The sequence below is a fragment of the Syngnathoides biaculeatus genome, chromosome 3 (assembly GCF_019802595.1).
Source record: "Syngnathoides biaculeatus isolate LvHL_M chromosome 3, ASM1980259v1, whole genome shotgun sequence".
NCBI lineage: Eukaryota > Metazoa > Chordata > Actinopteri > Syngnathiformes > Syngnathidae > Syngnathoides > Syngnathoides biaculeatus.
The window spans coordinates 37,366,124-37,392,582 of record NC_084642.1 but is presented as its reverse complement, the minus strand read 5'-3'; the positions used below and the strand labels follow the sequence as shown (position 1 = coordinate 37,392,582).

At 43.3% G+C, this 26,459-nt stretch overlaps 2 protein-coding genes across 2 annotated transcripts in view; both read right to left on the bottom strand.

The window, feature by feature from the left end:
* Nucleotides 1-23,577, bottom strand: part of tipin (timeless interacting protein) — a 34,243-nt gene extending 10,666 nt beyond the window's left edge. Inside the window, exons 1-6 of the mRNA XM_061815698.1 lie at nucleotides 23,439-23,577; nucleotides 5,815-5,920; nucleotides 5,616-5,700; nucleotides 716-791; nucleotides 525-647; nucleotides 392-452 (exon numbers count right to left, since the gene is read on the bottom strand). Coding sequence (XP_061671682.1) covers nucleotides 392-452; nucleotides 525-647; nucleotides 716-791; nucleotides 5,616-5,700; nucleotides 5,815-5,920; nucleotides 23,439-23,513 — 526 coding nt within the window. The 5' untranslated portion in view covers nucleotides 23,514-23,577. The remainder of the gene's footprint in view (nucleotides 1-391; nucleotides 453-524; nucleotides 648-715; nucleotides 792-5,615; nucleotides 5,701-5,814; nucleotides 5,921-23,438) is intronic.
* LOC133498617 (uncharacterized) lies at nucleotides 8,751-23,432 on the bottom strand. The gene is made up of 8 exons (XM_061815700.1): nucleotides 23,278-23,432; nucleotides 21,671-21,728; nucleotides 21,344-21,582; nucleotides 20,567-20,690; nucleotides 12,252-12,423; nucleotides 9,769-9,834; nucleotides 9,619-9,695; nucleotides 8,751-9,537 (listed from the first exon to the last, which is right to left on the bottom strand). The coding sequence occupies exons 3-8, from the start codon at nucleotides 21,404-21,406 to the stop codon at nucleotides 9,434-9,436; spliced, it is 606 nt and encodes a 201-aa protein (XP_061671684.1). The 5' UTR covers nucleotides 21,407-21,582; nucleotides 21,671-21,728; nucleotides 23,278-23,432; the 3' UTR covers nucleotides 8,751-9,433.
* Nucleotides 23,578-26,459: the final 2,882 nt, after the last annotated feature.

Genomic DNA, 26,459 nt, shown 5'->3' with positions numbered 1-26,459 from the left:
CTCGCGTGACTTGAACTGGTGTCTTTGCTGCCTTTTTGCTCACTTTCATGAATATCTAATTGGTAAACCTGACACTGGGGATGACCCAGGACACGCTGGAGAGAGTATGTCTCTCAGATGGCCTGGGAATGCCTTGTGACGCCTTCAGAAGTGATGGATGAAGTGTTGGGGCGACGGAAGTTGGGGCTTCCATGCAAAACCAACTGCCCTTATGACCTGACCAAGGATAACCGGAAGAAAATGGGTGGAGGTAATGGAAGTAGTTAACATAATGGTAATAAACCATGTCACGTTAATGTATATTTTTAGATATCTAAATTTTGTACAACCTATCTTGCGCACACATAACAACAAATCTCCAATACCAAGACTGTTTGATATGAATACTTACCAATACCAGTAAAATCTTCGCGTGTCAGTGGCATGTCTAAGCGTATCCGTTTGAGACAAGTCTGTCAGAGAACAAACAGACTACTACTATAACTACTACCATCACATAACTCAGTACTGTATATCGGTCATACCTGCACCTCCTTTTTGCCGCCCAGTTTCTCCACTTTGTCGATGAAATCTTCAAACTCAAGTTTAGGATACAACCTGTGCGCCCAGTTCTCCATCTTTTGCATCAGTACCCGTACGTCCTCTGCCTGGTTTGATGAATACCACACACATAAAGCTCAATGTTTCTGTTCAAAGATGGGATGAACATTCTTACCTCATGTCCTTTGCCTTTAAAACGGACATCATCAAAAAGTGCTCGCAGAGCAGGAAGTCCTTTTTTAGATGTCAACCTGAGGAGAAGATCAGCAGTAATTTTATGTTACATTATGTTGCCAAAAGTATTTGTCCACCTCAGATATAAATTCAAGTGACATCCCATTCTTAATCCTTGGGGTTTAAAGGAAGATGAGAAGAATCATCTGAAATCCACGGAAAAAAATTATGTGTGTAAATAACCATAGTCAAACAGAATTTAAACTGAATCAGTAATAACTATTTTCAAGCAACAGCGGGAAAGTGAAGAACGGACCAACGCAGATATGGTAGCTTCAAAGCCAAACAGGGCCCGGTTGTTCAAAACACTTATTGTAGCCTCAGGTTAACGCCTAACCACCTTAGGCAGTTAGACTTTATTTGTTTGCTTGTTTTTGTCTATCTGCAGCCGAAGGGGTGCACAATTCCTGTGCGTCCTGTAGGCCGGTCCCAAGTCCGGATAAATGTAGAGGGTGGCGGCAGGAAGGGCATCCAGCGTAAAACTGTCCCAAACTTAGATGACCATTCATCAAATGACTTCCATAACGGATAGGTCGTGGCCCGGGCTAACTACGCCCGCCCCCCGGCACTGTTAATCTGCAAGGTGTAGGTACAAAATTAAGGTAATGTAGGTCGTAGACAAAAAAAAAAAAAAAAAAAAAGGAGGATCGCGACTCAGTCGGCAGAAGAAGAAGAGGCATGCACAGTCCCAACAACTGTGTGTAGGGACTTTGAATGTTGGGACTCTGACAAGAAAAGCTCAGGAGTTAGTTAATATGATGATTAGGAGAAAGGTTGATATATTGTGCATCCAAGAGAGCAAGTGGAAAGGGAGTAAGGCTAGAAGCTTAGGAGGAGGGTTCAAATTCTTTTACCATGGAGAAGATGGGAAGAGAAATTGAGTAGGGGTTATTTTAAAGGCTGGCTAAGAATGTCTTGAAGGTGAAAAGAGTATCAGATCGAGCGATGATGCTGAAATTCTAAATTGAGGTTATTGTGTATAATGTGATTAGCGGCTATGCCTCACAAGTAGGATGTGACCTTGAGTTGAAAGTGAAATTTTGGAAGGAAATAGACAAAGTAGGCTTGAGCATCCCAGAAAGAGAGAATTATGATTGGTGCATATTTCAATGGACATGTTGACGAAGGAAACAAGGGCGATGAAGAAGTGATGGGTAAGTACGGCATTCAGCAAAGGAACATTGAGGGTTAGATGGTGGTGGACTTTGGAAAGAGGATGGAATTGGCAGTGGTGAACACTTATTTCCAGAAGAGACAGGAACATAGAGTGACCTACGAGAGCAAAGGTTGGAGCACACAGGTGGACTATATTTTGTGCAGACAATGTAATCTGAAAGAGGTTACTGATTGTAAGGTTTTGGTGGGAGAAAGTGTAGCTCGACAGCATAGGATGGTAGTGTGTAGGATGACTGGTATCGAGTAGGAAGATTAAGAAGACAAAGGTAGAGCAGAGAATCAGGTGGTGGAAGTTGAGGAAGGAAGAATGTCGTGTAGTAAAGAGGTGAGACAGCCTCTAGATGGACAGGAAGAGCCCCCGGATGGCTGAAATACTACTGCCAAGGTACTCAGAGAGGCATGCAGGAGAGTACTTAGGGTGCCTTCTGGCAGGAAAGGAGAGAAGGAGACTTGGTGGTGGAACCCCAAAATACAGGAAGTCATCCAAGGAAAGACATTAGCGAATAAGAAGTGTGACATGGAGAGGACTGAGGAGAGGCAGAAGGAATACATTGAGATGTGACATAGGGCAAAGGTAGAGGTGCCGAAGGCTAAACAAGAGGCATATGACGACATGTACACCAGGTTGGATACGAAAGAGGGAGAAAGGATCTCTACAGGTTGGCCAGACAGGGATAGAGATGGGAAGGATGTGCAGCAAGTAAAGGGGATCAAGGACAGCGATGGAAATATGTTGACTGGTGCCAGTAGTGTGCTAATTAGATGGAAAGAGTACTTTGAGAAGTTAATGATTGAATAAAATGGGAGAGAAGGTAGTGTTGAAGAGGCACGCGTGAATGACCAGGAAGTGGCAATGATTAGTTAATAGGCACTGAACCGAATGAAAAATGGAAAGAGTTGGTCCTGATGACATACTAGTGGAAGGTATGGCAGCAATTTGGAGAGGTGGCTGTGGAGTTTTTGACAAACTTATTCAACAGAATACTAGCAGGAGAGAAGATGCCAGAAGAATGGAAGAAAAGTGTGCTAATCCCCATTTTTAAGAACCAAGGCGATGTTCAGAGCTGTGGAAATTATAGAGGATGAAAGATGATGAGCTACACAATGAAGTTATAGGAAAGAACAGTTCAGGCTAGACAGAAGTATCTGCGAGCAACAGTATGGTTTCATGCCTAGAACGAGTACCACAGATGCATTATTTGCCTTGAGGATGCTCGTGGAAAAGTACAGAGAAGAACAGAGGGAGCTACATTGTGTCTTTGGAGATCTAGAGAAACCCTATGACAGAGTACCAAGAGAGGAACTGTGTACTGTGTTGCGGAGAAATATGTTAGAATAGTACAGGACATGTATGGGGGCAGCAGAACCGCAGTGAGGTGTGCCGTTGGTGTGTCAGAATAATTTAAGGTGGAGGTGGGACTGCATCAGGGATCCACAGTGAGCCCCTTCCTGTTTGCGGTAGTAATGAATAGGCTGACAGAAGAGGCTAGACTGGAATCCCCTTGGACTATGATGATTGCAGATGATATTGTGATCTGTAGTGAAAGTAGGGACCAGGCGGAGGAACAATGGAGCTAGGCCTGGAAGTGGTGCTCAAAGGGGAGCACCTGGTGGCTACTATCTCTGTGGTTGAGGTCACCATGGTCATTAAAAAGCTCCTCCGTGGCAAACCCCAAGGGTGGATGAGATTCGCCCAGAATTACTAAAGACTATGGATGTTTTGGGGCTATTCTGGTTGAAAACCCTCTGCAACATTGCGTAGACATCGGGGACAGTGGCTCTCACTTGGCAGACTGGGGTTGTGGTCCCCCTTTCAAGAATGGCGACCGGAGGGTGTGTTCCAGCTGTAGGGGGAACACACTCCTCGGACTCACAGGTAGGGTCCATTCAAGGGGGCTGGAGAGGAGGGTTCATCGGTAAGTTGAATCTCAGATTCAGGAGGAGCAATTTCATAACGGCCGTGGAACAGTGGACCAGCTCTTCACCCTTGCCAGGGTCGTCAAGGGTGCATGGGAGTTCTAATCAGTCTACTTGTATTTTATGGACTTACAGAAGGCCTCTGATCAAGTCCCTCGGGGGGTCATGATGGGGTCGTTTGGGAATATGGGGTAATAAACCCCGATACGGGCTGTTCGGTCCCTGTACGACAGGTTTCAGAGTTTGGTCTGGATTGCCAGAAGTAAGTCAGACTCGTTTCCAGTGAGAGTTGGACTCCAAGGCTGCCTTTTGTCACCGATTCTGTTCATAAGTTTTACAGACAGCCTCTCGAGGCGCAGCAAAGATATAGAGGGGTCCAGTTTGGTGGCTTCAGTATTTAATCTCTGCTTTTTGCAAACGATGTGGTTCTGTAACTTTATCAAGCAGTGATCTTCAACTCTCACTGGAGCGGTTCGCAGCAGAGTGTGAAGCGGCTGGGATGATAATCAGCACCTCCAAACCTGAGACCATGGTCCTCTGTCAGAAAAGGGTGGCCTGGGCTCTCCAGGTCAGGGATAAGATCGTACCCCATGTGAAAGAGTTTAAGTAACTTGGAGTCTTCTTCACAAATGAAAGAAGAATGAAGCAGGCGGATCTGTGTAGCGTCGGCAGTGATTCAGACTTTGTATCAATCCGTTGTGGTAAAGAGGGTCAAAAGGCAAAGCTCTCAATTTACATTCCCACCCTCACCTATGGTTTCAAGCTGTAGATCATAACCAAAAGGAAAGGATCAAAAGGGTACAAGAGGCCAAAAATGTCTTTTTTTTTGTCTCAGTATTTAAAGTCAAATCCTTTCCTGGTTCAGGTCAGTCAGAATCACCAAAATTACTTAGTTTTGTTAAAAACCACAGTAATGAGAGATACTTTCTTGGAGAATTTTTTTCTTCAAAGTCAAAAGTTGAAATACACAAAAATTACTGTCTTTAACAAACATGGGCATTGAGAGCCATGGTTAATTGACGGGTTAATTGAAGGCACACCTGATGAGTGAGTGTGAATGGTTTGTTTGTTTATACAGTGTGTGCCCTGCGATTGGCTGTTAACCAGTTCAGGGTACATCCTGCCTCCTGCCTGAAGATAGCGGGGATCGGCTCCAGCACTCCCGCGACCCATGTTAAGTAGTTCAGAAAAGGGATGTATGAAAATAATTTTGATCTTAATTGACGTGATACAGGAGATGTCTGATTTGACTTCACAGACAAAAAATTCAGTTTTTGCACAGGGTATGTAAACTTCTGGCTTCAACCTTAAGAATATGATTAAGATTGAACATTATATTTTTCCAATACATAATGTGCAATTCACCAAGACATTCTTTGTTAATTTACAGAAAAGTAATGATTATATTTCCTGTTAAAGAAGGCTGTTCTAATTGTAGATTTCATGAGCTTTTCATTCTTCTTGTTGATTACTCGCTGCTTGTGTCAACTATGTGAAGTCACAATACGTTGAGGGTAATTCTGAAGCTGTGTAGATCTCTGATATGAATTATTTTGATGTCGATTGAGCTTGTTATTTTGTTCTCAAATAAGAGAAAAGATTTTCAAAACAAATATTTTATACAGCGAGACATTATTTCCATTGAAGCCAACCCACCATCTCGAAAGTAAGTATGTTATGCCCACTGCTACCATGATACTCTGAAATGTTGTTCAGCTGAGCTATACAGTACTATATTAGGGGTTAACCTGTGGGAGTCCAGCTTGGGCTGTGGTCTCTTCACTCCTTTCCTTTTGGCAACACGAACTTCAGCAAGCTTGGATACCTCGCCAGCTTGTTCATTTGCATGAAGAGCAAACACAGTAACAGAGGACATGGTTCTTATCACTTGAGGATGTAATGGACACAATTTAGATGTGAAAGTCAGCTTGTGTGTTTGCTTCTCACCATTCCCAAAGGAGCCACCTCCCTGGCCCGGGGACAGGGGTGGTGGGAGAGGAGAGAACATCTCAACCCTGTAATTTTGAGGATTCTTTACCTTTATGTCAAGTCCCTGTAGAAAAAGTCAAATGTATGTTTATTTTTTTATCATGCTAAGAAACTCAAAATATTTTGCACTTTTCACAAAATACGCATAGGAAAACTCTCGTAACTTCATCTGCCTCCTAGGCTAAACTAACATGCTTTCTTTAGACACTGCTTTGGTATAATGTTGTGGCATCTTACATACAGAGCACATGGATGGGCCTCTGAGGAGAAAATAAAAATATTTTGGGGGACACAAATTGTCAGTTTCATGTAAGTGATGTGATTGTGTGGTGTGCTGCACAAAAATTAAAAAAATAATGCAAGACCCTGGCAAGGGTGTAGAGCTAGTCCACTGTTCCACAGCCAGGACGAAAACCACACTGCTCCTCCTGAATCCAAGGTGTGACTTCCCGACAGAACCTTCTCTCCAGCACCCCTGAATAGACCTTACCAGGAAGGCTGAGGAGTCTGATCGCCCTGCAGTTAGAACACACCCTCTGGTCCTCCTTTGGGACAACAACTTGCAAAAGCATGTCAAATAGGACTGTCCCAGATCATCCAGAGCCTTTAGGAACAACAGGCGACCTTGATCTACCCTTGAGGTCTTGCCACCTATGAGCTTTTCAAACCACCTCAGTGATCTCAACGCCAGAGACAGAAGAGGCCATCTAAGACTTCCCAGACTCTGTGTCCCCATGGGAAGACGTGCCAGTGGAATTGAGGTCTTCAAAGTATTCTCACCACCAAGTCACAACATCCCAAGTCGATATCAGCAGTACCCCATCTCCTTCTTCCCAATCACGACCCTCGAGGTTTAACTGTAATTGCCCAAATGAGCATTGAGCAAGTTCCCCAGCAGAAGGGTGAGTACTCTGAACTGCTGTTTGGTACATAGGCACAAACAACTGTCAGGACCAGTCGTCACACCCAAAGTTGGAAGGCTCCGATGTACAGGTCCAGGGCAATAAGTATACCCACACCTGCTCGGCGCTTGTCATTGTGAGCAAATCCAAAGTGGAAAATTGCTTAACCCCTCTTCAAGAGGACTGGTATAGAGTCCAAGCCTTGTGTAGAGGCGAGCCTGACAATATCTAGTCAGAACTTCTCAACCTCACACACCAGCTCGGGCTCCTTCTGTGACAGAGTGGTAACATTACATGTCCCTGGAGATAGATTCTGTTACCTGGGATCGGCGTACCAAGGTTCCTTCTGCCTTCGGTCACCCCCTGGCTCACACTGTAATCAACACCTATGGCCACTCCCACAAGTGGTTGGCCCATGGGAAGGGGCACCCATGTTATCTTTTCAGACTGTGCCCAGCTTGGCTCAATGGGTGTAGGCCCAGCCACCAGGCATTTGCATTTGAGCCCCATATGCAGGCCTGGCTCCAGAGGGGGGGCCCAAGTGACCAGTGTCTGGGCAAGGGAAAATATCTTCTATCAATTTGTCTCTTCATAAGATTCTTTGAAGCCATGCTTTCTCTAGTCCCTCACCTAGGACCTCTGTGTCATGAGTGACCCTACTGACTGCGTGAAGCCCCAGACAACCTAGCTCCTAGGATCACTGAGACACACACTACCACCACTACCATAAGGAGACAGCAGGGTCATCGAAGGTGTATGGGAATTAGCCCAGTCTCCATGTGTGTTGTGGACTTGGAGAAAGTGTTTGTGTTCCTTGGGGACTTCTATGCGGGGGCTGCTTTGGAAATATGGGTTGCCGAACCCATTGCGGCTGTTCTCAGAGTTTGGTCCGCAATGCCGGCAGTAACTTGGACTCGTTTATGGTGAGGGTAGGGCTTAGCCAACATTGCCCATTGTCACAAATCACAGGCAAGGCATAGATGGGGGTCTGTTTGGTGGCCTCAGTATTGCATTTCTGCTTTTTGCAAATGCCGTGGTTCTGTTAGCTTCATCAAGCCGTGATCTCCAAAGCTCACTGGAGCGACATAGCTAAGTTTGAAGCAGCCATAAATGGGAGGAGTGCCATCTCCAGGTCGGGGATGAGATCCTGTTCCAAATGGGGGAGTTCAAATATGTTGGGAGTTTTGTTCACAAGTGAGGGAAGACTGTAACAGATCGACAGGCAGATTGGTGCAGTGTCTGCAGAAATGCAAACTTTGTATTGATCTGTTGTGGTTAAGAAGGAGCTAAGGCGAAAGGTGAAGCTCTCAATGAGCGTAGCTCAAAGTAGCGCTTCTGTTCCTCTGCATTGAAAGAAGCCAGATGAGGTGGCTAGGGTATGACACATAGCTGGCCTGGGGACCCATCTGAAGACCTGGAGGAAGTGGTTGTGGAAAGGAAAGTCTCGCGTCCCTGCTGAGGCCAGTGCCCCCAAGGCACAACCTTGGATAAACGGAGGAAAATGGATAAGTAGTATAGCGCAGTAGTTCTCAATTTTAGACACCAAATAGCACCTAAAAAATACATTAAACACCAACATTAAAATACAGTACCAATGGTTCAGGAATAGTACAAAAACAGTTCAGTAATAGCGTCTTGCCATCGTTTATTTGAATGTATAAAAATATGCATTCTTGGGGATGGGGAGAGGTACATGTATGTGCATTGGTGTATCAGGGAAAAAACAATGGAGGCCTATGTAAAAATGTATGGTGTGATTGTGGTACAGGTTGATTGATATTTTGTGTGTGGGAATGATGCATATATTATATATAGCATGTATATTAATGTATTATAAATTGCACTTAATGGATAATTTATCTTGTTTAATGGTGAAGGGGTAGGATTCAAATAACTTTCTTACAGCTATTAAAGATTTTCATTTCAGTTTTTAACCATGTTTGAAATGCTTAATATTAGACTCAAGTGTTCATGTAAAAAGGTAGTAGGTGGTTTAGTAATTAAAAAGTATCTTTAATATTATTGCAAGCACATAAAATGATGCAGTTCGAACAAAGACAGTGCTTAAATATAGGGGCAAAGATTTAAAATATATTCTACACAAGTTTCAAAAACAGTGCCTGAAACACTGATTGAAACAGTTTTAAAACAAATGCAAATGTCTTCTATGTAGAAATTAAACAAACTGTACAAAACAAATACAGTGTACTGGATTTAAAAAAACATTATCAGTGTGAACATTTGTAGAATCTTTTGCACACCAAAACGAACATTCCATATGCCTTTCCCTTGAATAGCTCCACACTGAAAACTACTGGGCATAATGAATTCAGAAATACTGTTCAGCTTCAAAGATAGTCACTTAGTCACATATACAATTCTCTATACAAAAACAGTCTAAAAGCACACAAAACTATCATCAAATATTGTGAGAAAGACTTCACATTATCACTCTGCAAAGCTTTTTTTTTTTTTTTTTTTTTTTTTTTAAATTGGGTTTATCGTTTTTGTTGAGTTGTTACAGGTTTTGCAAATAGGATATTTGCAGGTTGGTGTTTGGTTGGAGGATGAAGGTGGTAATTCCTCCCTGCGTTCTTCTGCAGACAAATGGAATTCCCTGATGCCCACGGACATTATGTGGGAATTCAGACCTTTCCGTTGTTGAAATACAAGACTTAGGTTACTTCCTGTGGATCAAGTTGATCAAACTGAGAGGATAGGTCTTGTGAAGCAGTAATCTTGAGGACCTCATCCAAGTATGTTCCAGGATTTGGCAACACTATAAAAAATTAGGCCGAACAGTTCATCGAAATAGTCTGAAAAACAGAAAAGATAAATATATTTTTTACTGTTCACTAACCCTGTGGTGTTGTCAAAACTGCTCTGCAGATTTTCCACGACAACAGTTTGGTTTTTTTTTTTTCACTTGTATAATGGCTGTTGGAACATTTTTTCTTTAACACTAAATACAAGGTTTGTTGTGATTTACTTAGTTCAGTTGTGCATTCACCTTCCCTGGGAGCTGATGTTGCTTGAAGGTGCATTTTCATTGAAGTGCAATGCCGCCAGGTAGAGTCTTGGGAAGACCAAAAAAATAAAAAATCCTTGGACAATGAAAATTGTATGTGCATGTGCGTATTATATTTGCAAACACATACACACAATACATATGCAATGTCGATACATAGTATACAGAAACACATATATATATAGAAAATATCCTAAAACTATGTACATTGGATCTCAAATTTGAACAATGTTGAAAAAGTTAACTTCAAATGTTCAATTCAAGTTAAACTCAGATTTATTTAACAACCCAAAAAAATTCCAGATGGCCAATTCCTAAACAATTTCTGTATAAAAAGAACATTATTGCGTAACATTACATTTTGGTGAATTTGGGGGTTTCCCTAGCTCCAATTTATGAGAAAAGCAGCTGACTGAATAGTGAATTTTTATAATTGGCGCAACAAGTTAGAGTGCTGGCCTCACAGTTCTGAGGACTGGGGTTCAAATCCCTGCCCCATCCATGTGGATCTTGAATGCTCTCCCCACGCCTGCGTGGATTTTCTCTGGGCACTCGAGTTTCCTCCCACATCCCAAAAACATGCATGAATTGAATACTGTAAATTGCCCCTAAGTGTGATTTTATGCAACCAGTTCAGGGTGCACACCGCCTCCTGCCCGATGACAGCTGGGACAGGACTCCTGCGACCCTTGTTAGGATAAGCAGCTCAGAAAATGGATGAGGGATAAAGAATATATTAATATATATTTTTGTATGGTCGTCTTCTTATTTTCCTTTCAGCTTGTCCCGTTAAGGGTCGCCACAGTGTGTCATCTTATTCCATCTCAGCCTATCTTGTGAATCTTCCTCTCTAACACCCGATGTCCTCTCTCACAACATCCATCAACCTTTTCTGTGGTCTTCCTCTCGCTTTTTTGCTTGGCAGCTCCATCCTCAGCACTCTTCTACCAATATACTCACTCTCTCGCCAGTGAACATGGCCAAACCATGTAAGTCTGCTCTCTCTAACCTTGTCTCCAAAACATTCAACTTCGGCTGTCCCTCTAATGACCTCCCTTCTAATCCTATCAAACCTGTTCACTCCGAGTGAGAACCTCCACATCTTCATTTCTGCTACCTCCAGTTCTGCTTCGTGTTGTTTCTTCAGTGCCACCGTCTCTCATCCGTACATTATGGCCAGCCTCACCACTGTTTTATAAACTTTGAGAAATTAATGAATGAAGATAACAGGAGAGAAGGTAGAGTAGAAGAGGCGAACGGGAATGACCAGGAAGTGGCAATGATTTGTAAGGGGGAAGTTAGGCACTGTTGGATGTTTTGGAGGCAAGGTTAGTGAGAGCAGACTTCGATGGTTTGGACATGTTCAGAAGCAAAAGAGTGAGTATGTTGGTAGCAGGGTGCTGAGGATGGAGCTGCCAGGCAAAAGTGCGAGAGGAAGACCAAAGAAAAGGTTGATGGATGTTGTGAGGGAGGACATCAGGACAGCGGGTGTTAGAGAGGAGGATGCACAAGATAGGCTTACATGGAAAAAGATGTCACGCTGTGGCGACCCCTTACGGGACAAGCCGAAAGAAAAAAAAGATTAACTTTTCAAAGTACTCTTTCCATCTACTGACCACACCACTGGCACCAGTCAACACATTTCCATCGCTATTCTTAATCATCTTTACTTGCTGCACATCCTTCCTATCTCTATCCCTGTCTGACCAACCTGTAGAGATCCTTTTCTCGTTCTTTCGTATCCAACCCGGTGTACATGTCATCATTTGCCTCTTGTTCAGCCTTAGCCACCTCTATGTTTGCCCTACGTCACAACTAAATGTATTCCTTCAGTCTTTCCTCAGTCCTCTCCATATCCTACTTCCCTAATCTCTTTCCATGGATGACTTCCCGTGTTTTGGGGTTTCACCACCAAGTCTCCTTCTCCCCTTTCCTACCAGGAGGCACCCAAAGTACTCTCCTGCCTGCCTCTCAGAGTACCTTGGCGGTAGTATTCCAGTCTTTCGCGAGCTCATCCTGTCCATCTGGAGTCTGTCTCAGCTCTTTCTGAAAGGCCACACAACATTCTTCCTTTCTCAACTTCCACCACCTGATTCTCTGCTCTACCTTTGCCTTCTTAATCTTCCTACCCGCTACCAGTCACTCTACACACCACCATCCTATGCTATCAAGCTACAACCCCCCCACTACCTGACAATCAGTAACCTCCTTCAGATTACATCATCTGCACAAAATATAATCCACCTGCGTGCTTCTACCGCCGCTCTTGTAGGGTCACCTGTTCCTGTCTCTTCTGGAAATAAGTGTTCGCCACTGCCAATTCCATCCTTTTTGCAAAGTCCACCACTATCTGACCCTCAAAGTTCCTTTGCTGAATTCAATTTTCTTGGGTTACACATGTGCAGCACATATACACTGCCGATTTAAAATAATTTGAACATAGTTTATTTAAAAAATTAGCTTACCTGCATAACATTCCTATAAAAGGAAAGAAAACATTCTTGGGTGCAAAACACAAAATGATATTGTGAAAAGCCTCCAGGGATGATGTCCAGTAGTGAGGACTCAGCTTTTGCACCTCTTTCAGAACTTTTTCATTGGTCAACACTTTCTCTAATCTATGGAAGACCGGTGTTCCTGGAAGAAAGAAAAAAAATTAAGAACTATTTTCAGTGACCAAATACGTTTCGAGAGACGCAGGGAAAAGAAAACAATCAATTTTCATATGCAAATTTCATTGTTTGTTTCATTGTCCTTTTAACAGTTTCTAGGTTAATGTGATGGGAACACTGCACAATAAGACATTGCTGTTGTTTGCACCTTTCAAATCAGTCTTCTGTTTTCTGCAATCTCTGTGGTTAAGCTTTCCTTTTTAAAGCGATTAAGTTAATTTTCCCCAATTCCGAATTTTTTTATTCCAAGTATGCTGTGGAAGTAAGATGAACTGCATACCATTGATATATTGAACGTGGCCATCTCAATTACAGATTTGGGGACATCCATTTCATTTATATCGGCTATCTTGGTTTTTAATCCCATAAACTCCTAAAATGAGTATAACTAATGGATTCAGGTTTTCCTTGCCTGGACGCGGGTCACAGGGGACCCCTCCGGAGCAAGGCCTGGATGGATGTGAGGCTCGAAGGTGAGTGGGTAGCTGGGCCTACACCCATGTCAAGGATAACATGGGTCCCCCTTCCCATGGGGTCACCATCTGTGAGAGTGGCCATAGGGGTCCTGTGCAATGTGAGCTGGGCAAGAGCCAAAGGGGGGAACCTTGGCAATACGATCCCCGTCTAGAGAAAGTAGTTCTAGGGACATGGAATGTCACCTCTCTGGCAGGGAAAGAGCCCAAGCTCGTGGGTGAGGGAGAGAGGTTCCGACTAGATATAGTTGGACTCCTCCTCTACACACCGCTTGGGCTCTGGTACCAGTCCTCGAGAGGAGTTCGACTCTGTCCAACTTTGGAGTTTCCTGCGGTGAAAGGCACGGAGTAGGTGTGAGTATACCACCTGGCTCGGCGCCTGTACATTGGGGTTCCCCCGGTGGATGAAAGGGTAGCCTCCCTCCACCATGGCGTGGGGGGTTGGGTCCTAAGTGTTGTTTGTGCCTATCCACCAAACAGCAGTTCAGAGTACCCACCCTTTTTCTGCTGGGGAATTTCTATGCCCACGTAAGGAATGGAAGGGTGTGTTGGGGAAGAAGAACCCCACCCACCCGAACGGTGTTGTGTTATTGCACTTCTGTGCTCATCACGGATTGTCCATACGGACACCATGTTCAGGCAATAGGGTGCCCACATGTGCACTTGGCACCAGGACGCAGTAGGTCACAGTTCGATGATCGACTTCGTGGTTGTGTCATCGGACTTGCAGCAGTATGTCTTGGAAACTTGGGTGAAGAGAGGGCCAGAGCTGTCAACTGATCACCACCTGGTGGTGAGTGGGCACCGAGGGTGGGGAAGATGCCGGTCCAACGTGGCAGGCCAAAACATATTGTGAGGGTCTGCTGGGAACCGCTGGCAGATTCCCCTGTCAGAAGGAATTTCAACTCCCATCGCCGAAAGAACTTTGCTCATGTTCCAAGGGTGGTGGGGGACATTGAGTCAGAGTGGACGATGTTCCGTGCCTCCATTGCTGAGGCAGCCAAACGGAGCTGTGGCCGTAAGGTGATCGGCGCCTGTCATGGCGCCAACCAACGAACACGTTGGTGAACAACAACAGTGAGGGATGCCGTCATCCTGAAGGAGTCCTATTGGGCATTTCTGGCCTGTAAAACTCCCGAAGCAGCTGATAAGTACCAGCTGTCCAAGGAGAATGCGACTTTGGTGGTCGCTGAAGCAAAAACCCGTGAGTGAATGGAGTTCAGTGAGGCCATGGAGAAGGACTTCAAGGTGGCTTTGAGAAAATTCTGGTCCAACATCGAGGGAGGGGGAAGCTTTGCACCATCAACACTATGTATAATGAGGATGAGGCACTGCTGACCTCAACTCTGGACGTTGTGAGTCGGTGGGGAGAATACTTTGAAGATCTAGTCAATTCCACCAACATGCCTTCCCATGAGGAAGCAGAATCTGGGTTCTCTGTGGCGGACTCTTCTATCTCTGTGGTTGAGGTCACAGAGGTGGTTAAAAAAAAAAAAAAAACTCCTCGGTGGTAGAGCCCCGGGGGAGGATGAGATTCACCTGAAGTTCCTCAAGGCTCTGGATGATGTGGGACTGTTCTGGTTGACACGCCTCAGGAACATCACGTGGATATCGGGGACAGTGCCTCTGGATTGGCAGACAGTGGTGGATTGGAGGATGTGTTCCAACTACAGGGGGAACACACTCCTCAGCCTCCCTGATAGGGTCTATTCAGCAGTGCTGGAGAGGAGGGGGTGCATCGGGAAGTCCAATCTCAGATTCGGGAGGATCAGCTCGAGACCTTTGGGAGGATCTTTGAAGAGTGCCTGGGAGTTCGCCCAACCAGTCTACATATATTTTGTGGACTTGGAGGAGGCGTTCGACCATGTCCCTCGGGAAGTCCTGTGGGGGGTTCTTTGGGATTATGTGATACTGAACCCCCCGATACGTGGTGTTCGGTTCCTGTGCGACTGTTGTCAGAGTTTGGTCTGCATTGCCAGCAGTAAGTTGGACTCGTTTCCGGTGGGAGTTGGACTCCGCCATGGCTGCCCTTTGTCACCGATTTTGTTCATAACTTTTACGGACAGAATTTCTAGGTGCAGCCAAGGTGTAGAGGGGGTCCAGTTTGGTAGATTCAGCAGTAAACCTCTGCTCTTTGCAGATTATGTGGTTCTATTGGCTCCATCAAGCTGTGATCTCTAATGCTCACTGGAGCTGTTTGCAGCAATGTGAAGCAGCTGGGATAAGAATCGGCACCTCCAAATCTAAAACCATGGTTCTCAGTCGGAAAAAGGTGGCGTGCCCTTTCCGGGTCGGGGATGAGATCCAGCTCCAAGTGGAGGAGTTCAAGTATCTTGGGGTCTTGTTCACAAGTGGGGGAAGAACGGAGCGGGACATTGACGGCCGGATCAATGCAGCGTCTGCAGTGATGCAGACTTTATATCGGTCCGTTGTGGTAAAGAGGGCGCTAAGTTGAAAGGCGAAGCTCTCTTTACCAGTTGATCTACGTATCCAACTTTCACCTATGGTCACAAGGTGTGGGTTCTGGCCGAATGAAAAAAATACTGGATACAAGCGGTCGAAATGACAAGGTGTACAGGCTCTCCCTTAGAGATAAAGTGAGACTCTTGGACATCTGGAAGGGGCTCAGTGTCGAGCCTCTGCTGTATTTTGAATACAACTGTACCTGCTTTTAATAATTTACTGTCGTCCGTAGAGACGTGTTCTGGATGCAAACACCGATCCTTGTCGGCGTGGATGTCTTGTACGTGATTAAGTATTGAGGTCCACTTTGTCATTCTTTCTGGCACAAATGGAGAAAAGGCTGCTGTCAAGTAGAGGTAATTCTTTAAGGTGCAAAGCCACCTGCTCAGTTTTTCCATTCTTTTCTCTATGCAATCTTCCTCAGCTTCTTCAAGAGTCCTTAGAAAACAAATTGTTTCAGTCATGCTCATAGATGTAGAGCAAGAAATTTGCTTTTAGGACACTAATAATGACTCAAATAAAACACTGGATATGAATAAGAGACCAGAGACATTACAGCCAGAATTATTTTCCGACTGAGATGTAAGGACAATAAATACCACTTTCCATGTGCCAAATGTCATAGTAATGTGCAATCTTTGCCTCCCCGAGGAATTTCTCAATCTCAGGGTGACTATCTGTGACAATACTTTGCAGCGTCACCCCACGCTTTTTCGAAGACAGCAAGACTCCTCTTTTGCCATGTTTTTGCTTCCACCTACTTCATTGCTCTGATTAGAAAAAAGAAAGAGCAAGTACAACCCCAATTCAAATGAAGTTTTGATAGTGTTAAACATAAAAACAGAACTCTATTATTAAATCACATTGTACTTATTAATGGAATACACGACAAAAACAAGATGTTTAATGTTCAAACTGATAAACTGTTATTAGCAAATAATCATGAAGTTGGAATTTTATGGCTGCAACACATTCCCAAAAACCTTTGACAGGTGGCAAAAAGTGAGAATGTTGAGGAATGGTCATCAAAAAATTGTTTGAAACATCCCACAGGTGAACAGACCAATTAGGAACAGGTTGATGCCATTATTGGGTATAAAAAGAGCTTCCCTGTATTGCGCAGTCATTCACAAGGAAAGATGGGGTGAGGTTTACCTCTTTGTGAACAAGTGGATGAGAAAATAGTTTAAACCCCTTGTGCATTAGTGATCAAACTCCAACCCACAAAAAAAAAAAAGTGAAATATATGATCTGAGATAATGAGAACCTTCAATGAGTCAACTTTTTTTTATGAATCATCATTGTGGAGCAATGTCAGTTTATTTCAAAAGGTTACTGGAGCTACCAAGACTAACACAATAAATGAACTAACACAAGGTAGAAGAGGTAGAAGCATGCAGGTGGATTATATTTTGTGCAGACGGTGTAATCTGAAGATTACCGACTGTAAAATTGTGGTGGGGGAGAGTGTAGCTCGACAGCATAGGATGGTGGTGTGTAGGATGATTCTGGTAGTGGGTAGGAGGACTAAGAAGACAAAGGTAGAGCAGAGAATCAGGTGGTGGAAGTTGAGAAAAAGAATGTTGTGTGGGCTTCCGGAAAGAGGTGAGACAGGCTCGAGATGGTCAGCAAGATCTCCCAGAAGACTGGAATACTACTTCAGGGTTCATACTCAGTCTGACCCCAAAAAATTTAAGGGCTTTTTAGGGGCATTCTCAGGGGCTGACATGAAAAATTTAGGGCTGACACAGAAAAAATTTAGGGCCGACACAGAAAAAATTTAGGGCCGACACAGAAAAAATTAGGGCCATCGTGGGAAATCAAGAGTAAGGAAAAGACTCACACAATGGTGCCATCAACCGTTCTTGGTTCATCAAATGTTCCAGTATCTCAGTACCTGTGACAGTGATCACCTGTCGCCCCTTGTGGTAGTTCTCATTGATATGACCATTGTCAACGTCTTCACATAACAGTATACAGAAAAACAGATTCTAACTACAATTGCAACTATATACACAAATGTCTTCTACTGATGTCTGTCTCAGCACCCCTACTCTAGCTTCTTGAGCCTACCCAGTGCCTCCTCTATTTGTTGCTGCAGAGGTGCCAAAGTGGCTCTCTTGTCCTTTGCTCTGCCTCTGACTGCATTGGCCTCGGTGATAAACCTCAGATTAACCTTTTCTCCTGCCTCCTCACACAGTCTGTCAGCCTTCACAATAAGCGTAGATATGTCAGTCTCAATTCTGTCTTTTTTGGCTTTGAGGCAGAAGAGATGAAAAGTGGGCAGCGATGCCAAACGTAGCCAGGTACAAAGTCTTCCTTTCCCCAGAGTGGTAGTTTTTAGCAATGTCACTGTCTGGGAACGTGACTGCAAACACTTGCGAATTATTTTCACAAGATTTGAAACTGAAATGGCTGCACATCACTTTTAAAGTCCACACGATCTCTGCCTTTAACGAGTCCGTCTTCGTGTATTGAACTACGTTCATAAACGCTGACTTCTGGCTGGACAACTGTAGGTGCGCATTAGGGATCGCAACCGGTTAGAAATAACCGGTTTTCAAAACCGAAACCGTAATCGGACTTTCGAAATCGGTTAAAATTCCCAATCATTTCTTCCGGTTCCGGTACTCCACATTGCGCTATTTTTTCAACATAATTTCCACTTTTTTCAAGTTTCACTGTTAGAGTAAAGTTGGACTCAAAAGAACATTCAGTTAAATCAAAGAAACAAACATGGCATCGAGGAAACACTCGGTATACTTTCAGAAAGGGCATGAAAGTATACCGAGTGCATTGTTGAAAGCCATATTCAACAAGCTCGTTTGTCAATATTGTATACAAACTACCCCATTACCGCGGAGTAAATTAACTATCGATGGTGTAGCGCCGAGAAAAGGAGTCGGAGGAGGAGTGTCGGACAGAGGAACAAAACTTGTTTTATTGGTAGACATCGAAACACTACTCGCATAACGGGGGGAACGCTGTGAACTCGTCACTCCAGAAGAGCAACAACAAAAACAGTCCGTGCGGAACCCCGCACCCCAACTCGAGGTCCCGCGGGTGAATTATGTAAACACCACTATGGTACCGGTTTTAAAACCGGTTAATCGTTTTTTTGCTACAGCTGTTCAGTTAAAACCGGTTATGAAAGTAAGCATTGGTGCCAGTAGTGAGGTAAGTAGATGGAAAGAGTACTTCGAGAAGATAATGAATGAAGAGCATGGGAGAGACGGTAGAGTTGAAGAGGAAGTGGCAATGATTAGTAAGGGGGAAGTGAGAAAGGCACTGAACAGAATAAAAAATGGAAAGACAGTTGGTCCTGATGAAATACCAGTGGAGGTGTAGAAGCAATTTGGAGAGGTGGCTGTGGAGTTTTTGTGTGCTAATCCCCATTTTTAAGAACAAAGGTGATGTTCAGAGCTGTGGGAATTATAGAGGAATAAAGTTGATGAGCCACACAATGAAGTTATGGGAAAGAGTAGTGGAGGTTAGAATCAGGACAGAAGTAAGTATCTGCGAGCAACAATATAGTTTCATGATTTGATAGAGTACCACAGCTCTACTTACGAAATTAATCCATTCCGAAAGTAATTTCGTAACTTCAAACTTTCATCAGTAGAAACGCATTTTACATGTAAATAGCCTAATCTGTTCCAAGCCTCCCAAAAACCCCCACCACCAAAAATAAGCATTCTTAACATAATATAAAGAATAAAAAAAATCATGTTCATATACCTTCGGCATTGAGTGTGTGGCGAGCAAAAAGGCATCGTGGCGTCTTCAGAGGCGGAGGCATGTACACAATTTAATTCCACTAAAATTAATAAATTCCATAAACTGTGAATTCAAACCAAACTAAGATTAACTTTCAATGTTTCGTTAAGTACCAATCCAAGGCCTTTGGCTTTTAATAATCATGCAGAAATGTGCAAATCAAACGTCATCGAAGTGAGCAATACCCCGATTAGTTAACACAATTTCAAGATGATTCTTATGAATAAATTCGGAAAATGTCACGGAATTTCGTCAACACGTCTTTTATTCTGGTTGATGGAATAGTGGCCGCCTCCTCTAAGCCCCAGACTGTTCCTGCATTTTCGTGTCACATCACCTCCAGCCTTTAGCTTCTCCATGGAAAAATCCTTGTGGTGAACCAACTCGTCGATGTCCTCCTTAGCCTTTCCCGGCAAAACAATTTCCTCTATTTCAGGTTCAACCTCCACTTCGAACCTCTCAAGTCGAGCAGTAGCAACATGAGGCCACGTGGCAGCAGAATGATGACACTAGCCATCAATATCTTGGGGCCCATGGTGAAAAAAGATGACTAAATCCGCAAAGACGTTGTACAGTACGAGTGCGCGCGAGCGGATAACAATGGACTCTGTGACGAATGTAAAGGAAGTGCGTCACAGGTAAAGATTGATGTTCCCCCTCAAAGAAAAAAAAAAAAATTACATCGCTCCGAGCCAATGGAGGGATGTAATGCTAGGAAAATGCTACGTGCTGGCCAAAGGCGGAGCTGCTCTATTGCGCCACACATACCAAGGGACAGGATGTATGTCATGACTAAAGATTGACATCCCTTCTAGCCAATGTGATGCCAGGAAAAGGCTCCAGCTGTGGCCAACGGGAGAGACGCTCTATCGCTCTGCTTTCAAGCCAAGATACAGTGCAGGATGTTTACGTTCGGTTGAATCCAGTGCCATTTTTTCCCTTTCGTATCTGAAATTTCTTTCATATCTAGAAGCAAAAATTTTCTGGGGAGGCTTTTCGGAACCTGTATAAATTATTTGTTTGTTTGTTTGTTTTTTTTAATTTGGTTGTTTGCAGGGCACCACATGAACAGATTTTGAACCTCAGGCAGGCTCAACACCCCTAAGATGAGCCTCACCACAGTTGTCATTTGCAAACTATGTATGATTGGAGGGGTCTGATGGGTGTACAATCAGAGGTGTACAGATAGTACAGAAGAAGTCTCAACACACAGCTCTGAGGGGAGCTGTTACTGAGAGTGATGGAGAAAGACAGGTGAGGGCCGATTCTGATAGTTTGGGGCGGTTTGTGAGAAAGCCTATAATCCAGCATCAGAACTGTTTGTTAAAATAAAGGGAGGCCACCTTGAATACATACACAAAACAGTTGCAGCACACAGACTTTAAATCAACAAACCTGAACTTTCGAAGTTGCGATGAAGAGTTTGCATGGAAAGTTGTGTGCCAACTCTGCGTGTGACAGGAGGTTCCGTCTGGCAAGCCACATGATGTACCACAGCTGCCAGTGCAGACTTGGTTGCCTACAAACCAAGGACAACAGTGACTATGCATCTGTTTTCCATACCAATCTGTCCCACTCAAACACACAGAAGATTTTGTTTTGCTTTTTGGTGTATCAAGCAGCTATACTGTATATACATAATAAGGTCCTTTGCTTTGGCAACACTACATTGGATGCTTTCATGCCATTAACACAACTTTAATTTGATTAAGATCTTTGTGAAGCAAATTCTACAGTCCATACCTCTCTATTAACCAGTTACTACTTGCACATCTTACTGCAGCTAACTAGCATACAAAGAGGTGCCTAGGCATTAGTGACTGCATTACTGCAGATAATTTTATAGGAAACTCTTTGTTCAGGTGAAGCCTGTCATGCAAGAAGCTCAAATAGTCACATATGCATTGCAAATTGCTCCCTTTGACCAAATTACAGGATGGAAAACATTTTCTTTCAGTACAGCAACAACTTACTGTAACGTTGACCACAGATAAACTGCTTAAGGACGTGGTATGACAGCCTTGCTGGTTGACGACCATTTAACAAATTTTCTCAATTTACAGTGATATTATCCAAGGACACTGATGATTGTTGATGATATATATCGTGCCATTGGCCCATTATTTTGTGTGGTATCAAGTGTAAAAGAAAAAAAAATCTGTAAATACTTACAGTTCCTTCTGTATCTTTGCCACGTACAGTTGGAATCGATCCATCTTTAACATATAGTCTCATGGCCAATGCGGCTTTATTCTGACCGAGGTTACGAAAGCAGTCAGATGCGAAGTGGTTGGCACAGAAGACAAGATTTTTGCTGACAGAAGTCGGGACGTTTCCATTGTAAATAAAATTGATCCACTTTGCCCTGATGTCCTCTCTGGCTGGGAGGCGATGCAATGATGTGTGGCGATCTGAGCATCCAATAACGTGGCAGGTCTGCTTAGCTTAGACATACTTAGACTTTGACATAAGAGCGGTTCTCTGTAGTCCGTCACTCACTTGCGTAACAAAATGAATGCTCTGCGCCCAGGCAGCTGCCAAGTCATGGGTGGAGAAACTGTGTAAGGGAGGTATTCTTTAAATAGGCCCAACTGCTATAGACAGTATGGCCAAAAACCTGAACACCAGCTTAATGACACATTTTCTGACATTGGTACTTCATAAAAAGCCAACGCAATTTGCATCCATATCCTGTTGTTAAAAAACAGGACTTTCACATCACAGTGACTTTCGAGTCCAGCCCCATCCCATCAAGATATTTCATTTTACATAGTACTCACTACATATGACACAAAGTTCCAAATCATAGAATCAGCCAGGCAGAGGGCTGTTATATTTTTTTGTCCTGTTGCTCAAAGCATTTACAGTAATAGCTAAAGTTATGTTCGATTTCTCTTACTGTATTTGTATTGATTAATGACAGCATTTTAATTAGTCTAGGATTTTAGTAAGTTCGCGGTACTACTATTCAAAGATTCTAATTAAACAGTCAATATGGAAATGGAACAAATGATACTCAAGCTCAAACATGGTTGCCACACATGGTGTCAAGTGTGTAACATCACAGGAAGACGATTAATGGGCATACGTTTTGTTTTCTATTTACAGAATCGTATTGCTGCGAACCACAGAAAACAAAAAAAAGAATAAAAATAAAAGATTCACGAACGTGATAGGTTTCACTGTTAGAACATAAGATTCATGTTACCAACATTACACAATGTAAAATGGCAAGCTTTGGGTGCCAATATAGTAAGATATTGCATTAAAACATTATAAATTTAGCTTCCAAAATTTGCAAAGCAATTTCTTCTGATCGAGAACACTGGCCGAGTCCTTTTTGTGTCTTAAATATGACAGTAACTACATGTAACTATTACAACTATTACATGTAACTGTAGATATGACACAGGCCAATAATCTGCCTGTGTCCCTCACTCCACCTAGGACGATGTGAGTGATCACAATTGCAAGAGTTGACAACTCCTCCACAAGACCAACTTCTTCACATTATAACGTGAAACCTATCACATAATACGGAATCATTATTTCTGGTGTAGCATCAATACACTTTGGTAAGTAGGGCAAATGTGACAATATAAATCTTTGTTTTAGTGAACTATAATTAATGGAGTTGGATGTTTATTTCATATCATGAAAATATGGCTCATTACAACTTTTCTGAAAGTTCTAAGGAGCAACAAGTTAAGAAAAAAAATGGAACACATCTCAAATTGTACTCTGATGCGAATCTAATCAAGTGGCTAAAATGACATACAGTATATGTCAATTGTTTATAGATTTAAAAAAAAAACGAATGACAAACGCAACAACAACAAAATACAAAGGACACAACCAAAAATAATGACGCAAACGCATAGAAGATGGGAAATCAACAATCCCCCACTTCCACCCCAGGATGACGGGTACAAAACGAGGCTATGAAGCTAAAGGCTAAAAAGGATTGCTGTTTACATTACACCATCACAAACCTCTTAACATTTACGCATTTTTTATTGCTTAAAAAGTGTTAATACTACTCAATGCCACTAAACTTAATCTAATTTCTTAGAGTCTCAATAGAAACTTTAAGAGTGTACTTTCACCTTAAAGGTATGATTAGAAACGAAATGGCGCGCACCAGGATGCGTTGACTGAAGTTAAATAGTATCTACGTAAAAAAAAAAATTCCAACATAGTAACAGAAATACAGAATGGACACAGGCAACGTTTAAAAAAAAGTAATAAAAGCGATAGATGATATTACCTTAGCGACAAGCGTCCAGAGAGCAAAGACAATACAGAAAGCAACTTCCGGCGTTCTTCTTCTATTTCTCCTCATCAAACATAGCTATATCTATACATAGCTACACTCCAAACAGCTCCAATATTCGTCAACAATGCCGCCATGTTGCGGGTGGAGAAGCAGTTGGTAATGCCCTCTTTCAGTTTCTGCTTGGTAATGTAGTACTGTAACCGTTTTGCAGTGAAAATTAAAACAAATCTCATTGGATTACCTTTCACAAGTGACAGTGAACAATGACTGAACTGTATTTTCCTATTATTTTACAAATGGAATTTGCTGAAATTCTGCCATTATTTGTTTGTTCCTTTTTTACATTTTATCTACATAGTAAACTTGTAAGGGCTCAAATTAAATCCAGATGCTGATTAGACTGGTAAAGTTACTCTAAAATGTGCAGTGTATTAAAGGGGTCTTGAGTATGTTGATATGCCACAGTTGTGAGGTGGATAGGTTAGTTCAACAAAGGAGAAGTGCTTACTAACACAGATATAGACAGATGTTTCAACTATTTAAGAGAAATACACATTTTTTTTGTACATCCAAAAAGTTTTTGTTCTGTCAATTTTATTTCACTGCAAATGTTCAGGTATTTAGTGTTGATTTATAAGTTACAAAGGCACGGTGGATCAGCTGGCCTCATAGTTCTGAGGACCCGGGTTCGATCCCATCCTCGCCTGTGTGGAGTTTGCATGTTCTCCCCATGCCTGCGTGGGTTTTATCCGGGCACTCCGGTTTCCTCCCACATCCCAAAAATATGCAATGTTAATTGGATACTCTAAATTGCCCCTATGTGTGATTGTGAGTGTGGCTGTTTGTCTCCATGTGTCCTGCGATTGGCTGGCAACCAGTTCCGGGTGTACCCTGCCCCCTGCCCGTTGACAGCTGGGATATACTCCAGCATTCCCCGTGACCCTTGTGAGGATAAGTGGCAGAGAAAATGGATGTATGGACAAAGGGAGTTGTTTCAGTTCATAGCAAAAAAAAAAAAAAGTCGACAGGTCAACAGTGTTTATTTATATATTTATCATTTAAATGCAGTCAATTGCTTGGTTTGATGTTTTTTTAATCAAGTGTAAAACTTTATTCCACATTCTTCTTTTCCTTTCGGCTTGTCCCGTTAGGGGTCGCCACAGCGTGTCATCTTTTGCCATCTTAGCCTATCTCCTGCATCTTCCTCTCTAACCCCAACTGCCCTCATGTCTTCCCTCACCACATCCATAAACCTTCTCTTTGGTCTTCCTCTCGCTCTTTTGCCTGGGAGCTCCATCCTCAGCATCCTTCTACCAATATACTCACTCTCTCGCCTCTGAACATGTCCAAACCATCGAAGTCTGCTCTCTCGAATCTTGTCTCCAAAACATCCAGCTTTGGCTGTCCCTCGAATGAGCTCATTTCTAATCCTATCCAACCTGGTCACTCCGAGCGAGAACCTCAACATCTTCATTTCTGCCACCTCCAGTTCAGCTTCCTGTTGTTTCTTCAGTGCCACCGTCTCTAATCCGTACATCATGGCCGGCCTCACCACTGTTTTGTAAACTTTGCCCTTCATCCTAGCAGACACTCTTCTGTCACATAACACACCAGACACCTTCCGCCAGCTGTTCCAACCTGCTTGGACCCGTTTCTTCACTTCCTGACCACACTCTCCATTGCTCTGTATTGTTGACCCCAAGTATTTGAAGTCGTCGACCCTCGCTATCTCTTCTCCCTGTAGCCTCACTCTTCCCCCTCCACTTTTCTCATTCACGCACATATATTCTGTTTTACTTCGGCTAATCTTCAATCCTCTCCTTTCCAGTGCATGTCTCCATCTTTCCAATTGTTCCTCTGCATGCTCCCTGCTTTCACTGCACATGACAATATCATCTGCGAACATCATGGTCCAAGGGGATTCCAGTCTAACCTCATCTGTCAGCCTATCCATTACCACTGCAAACAGGAAGGGGCTCAGAGCTGATCCCTGATGCAGTCCCACCTCCACCTTAAATTCCTCTGTCACACCTAAGGCACACCTCACCATTGTTCTGCTGCCATCATACATGTCCTGTACTATTTTAACATACTTCTCTGCCACACCAGACTTACGCATGCAGTACCACAGTTCCTCTCTTGGTACTCTGTCATAGGCTTTCTCTAGATCCACAAAGACGCAATGTAGCTCCTTCTGACCTTCTCTGTACTTTTCCACGAGCATCCTCAAGGCAAATAATGCATCTGTGGTACTCTTTCTAGGCATGAAACCATACTGTTGCTCGCAGATACTTACTTCTGTCCTGAGTCTAGCCTCCACTACTCTTTCCCATAACTTCATTGTGTGGCTCATCAACTTTATTCCTCTATAGTTCCCACAGCTCTGAACATCCCCTTTGTTCTTAAAAATGGGAACTAGAACACTTTTCCTCCATTCTTCAGGCATCTTTTCGCCCGCTAGTATTCTGTTGAATAAGTTGGTCAAAAACTCCACAGCCATCTCTCCAAATTGCTTCCATACCTCTACCGGTATGTCATCAGGACCAACTGCCTTTCCAGTTTTCATCCTTTGTAGTGCCTTTCTGACTTCCCCCTTAGTAATCATTTCCACTTCCTGGTCCTTCACTCTTGCCTCTTCAACTCTTCCTTCTCTCTCATTTTCTTCATTTATCAACTTCTCAAAGTATTCTTTCCATCTATTTAGTACACTACCGGCACCAGTCAACACATTTCCATCTCTATCCTTAATCACCCTGACCTGCTGCACATCCTTCCCATCTCTATCCCTCTGTCTGGCCAACCTGTAGAGATCCTTTTCTCCTTCTTTCGTGTCCAACCTGGTGTACATGTCTTCATATGCCTCTTGTTTAGCCTTTGCCACCTCTACCTTTGCCCTACGTCGCATCTCGATGTACTCCTTTCGCCTCTCCTCAGTCCTCTCAGTATCCCACTTCTTCTTCGCTAATCTCTTTCCTTGTATGACTCCCTGTATTTTGGGGTTCCACCACCAAG

Excerpts from the sequence above, each read along its gene's own strand:
- LOC133498617 (XM_061815700.1), bottom strand. The coding sequence starts at position 21,406 with ATGAGACTATATGTTAAAGATGGATCGATTCCAACTGTACGTGGCAAA. Across the intron at positions 12,424-20,566 it reads TCGCAACTTCGAAAGTTCAG|GAACACCGGTCTTCCATAGA; the intron begins GTTTGTTGATTT and ends TCTTTCTTCCAG. Across the intron at positions 9,835-12,251 it reads TTTATAGGAATGTTATGCAG|ACTCTACCTGGCGGCATTGC; the intron begins GTAAGCTAATTT and ends GGTCTTCCCAAG.